The 2,083-nt window shown below is 36.1% G+C and overlaps 1 protein-coding gene across 1 annotated transcript in view; it reads left to right on the forward strand.

Moving 5' to 3' along the window:
* Positions 1–1,939, forward strand: part of LOC106106391 (alpha,alpha-trehalose-phosphate synthase [UDP-forming]) — an 11,928-nt gene extending 9,989 nt beyond the window's left edge. Inside the window, exon 8 of the mRNA XM_013286968.1 lies at positions 1,761–1,939. Coding sequence (XP_013142422.1) covers positions 1,761–1,921 — 161 coding nt within the window. The 3' untranslated portion in view covers positions 1,922–1,939. The remainder of the gene's footprint in view (positions 1–1,760) is intronic.
* The last annotated feature ends 144 nt before the right edge of the window (positions 1,940–2,083 follow it).

The raw sequence follows: 2,083 nt of genomic DNA on the forward strand, positions 1-2,083 counted from the left end.
GGTTTCGAGTCCCGCCATTCGACTATTGTCGTGAACCATATCCAAACACAAGCCCAGAGCTTAGTTGGAGTGGTTAAAGGAAACATTAGTAAATTGACAAAATTATTTAAAAAAAACAGTGCCTTACGCATTAGCTATTCTGTTACGGTTTTAAACTGACAGGCAAACTCTAACAGCTAGCATGCTAGTAACAATGTCGTAAGTTGAGTCTGCAATGTTAATGCTAAACCTGACTTGTGTAGCCACAACATCTCTACACGGGCACCAATTATTATATTAAGCACAATCTAAATCGTTAATAATGAGGGTCAAATGATTAAATATGAAAACACAAGATTGCAATCATTATAAACATGTAATCAAAAGCATTTAGATATAAACATATCAATGGACTGACGTAAAAAACCGGCTGGTTATCGTAATATTGACTCGTCGGTTATCGCGGACGCGGCTCGATTGCAGGCTATCAAGAGATCATTTAATTTTCCATTCAATTTAGTTGCTAACGACGCCTAGTCAAGGAAAAGGACTGCAAAAGGAGAAATTTAAAACCTGTTTGCACTTTACTGCTTTTAGAACGATATTTGGTTTTAATTGTTTACAAACGCGCGGCTTAATAACGCCAATTCAGAAAACCCATTTGTAACCAAAGGCCGATTTGCCACCGCGTTCATATTCCGCAAACTTTTGATATATTTTCCAAATGCACTGCGCAGTAAATGTTAATATTGTTTACATTAAATGTAATTAACATTGACAACAATTATCCTCGAAATAAAAACGTCATAAAATATTTTTCTTCATATAATCAACAAAGCAAAATTATTTCTCGTACGTAGTACGTAGGTTCGCAATAACAAGGCGATATCGTCTCGCACTCTGACCGGAGATAGCGTGTTTTTAAACAAAAATATTGACTTGTTTGTACAAGGGTGGGTCGTAGCGCTGCATGACGGACCCTCTGTCCTACTATTCTAATAATGACGCACTTTTCATTGTAAAAATGTCACAATCTATATTTCTTTGCTAATATTGGAAAGGAAAGATTTGTATTTTTGTATGTATTCAAATAACTCAAAAAATACTGGGCCGATTTTAAAAATTCTTTTATCGCTAGAAAGGTAATTTATCTGTGAGTAACATAGGCTAGCTGTATTGTTTATAATGTTTTAATTTCACGCGGGGAAGTTGCGAGCAAATAGCTAGTTAATGATAAAATGTTTCGACACAAGTGTTTCGACAATGGAAATTCACTGTTGTATAAAATTGAAGAATGTTTGATGTGTCCCGCATGAATATAATTATCATTTGACAGTCGCAGTCAACAATTCCAGGGTCGATAAAAACTGTGTCGCAATGTTTACTGTTTACATGTCCTTATACGAATATTTTTCATATACGTTTTATGTTTGATTTATACGAGTTGAAGGTTTATCAGCTCATGCGGTGCCCGAGTAAGATTTATTATTATAAATATTGATGCCAATGACTACGCTTATATTGATAAAATGTAGTTTATAAACATAACTTTCAAAGTAGATGGCGTTATTAACAATGTTAAGAGCGCGAGCACACCTTTGATTAAACTATCGCACAACTGTTTACTCGCTTTGATTCCTATGAGCTTATATGGAGCACACATTATTCGATTTTTAGTTGTGCAACTAAATAGTTGAATTGGCTGCGAAATAACCGACAATTTCACAATTGATATAAGTTTATATTTAACGTCTGAAAGGTGAAAAGTAAATAGTGATTGTGTTTGTTCCAGGTGGGGATAGAAGGTATAACGTACGCCGGTAACCACGGCCTGGAGATCCTGCACCCCGACGGCAGCAAGTTCGTGCACCCCATGCCCATGGAGCTGCAGGACAAAGTGGTGGACCTGCTCAAGTCGCTGCAAGAACAAGTAAAAATATGATCATTTCCTATCTTTACCCTCTGGTTACCCTACTCATTCGTCTCAATATTATTTCCTCGAGAGAACATGTGACTCTCTTTTCACCAGTCTGTTTAAATGGTCAATATTTGGATCCATACATGAACTTACGATGGATTTGAAATTTTTATATCTCCCTGTTCT

The sequence above is a fragment of the Papilio polytes genome, unplaced genomic scaffold, assembly GCF_000836215.1.
Source record: "Papilio polytes unplaced genomic scaffold, Ppol_1.0 DF822178.1, whole genome shotgun sequence".
NCBI lineage: Eukaryota > Metazoa > Arthropoda > Insecta > Lepidoptera > Papilionidae > Papilio > Papilio polytes.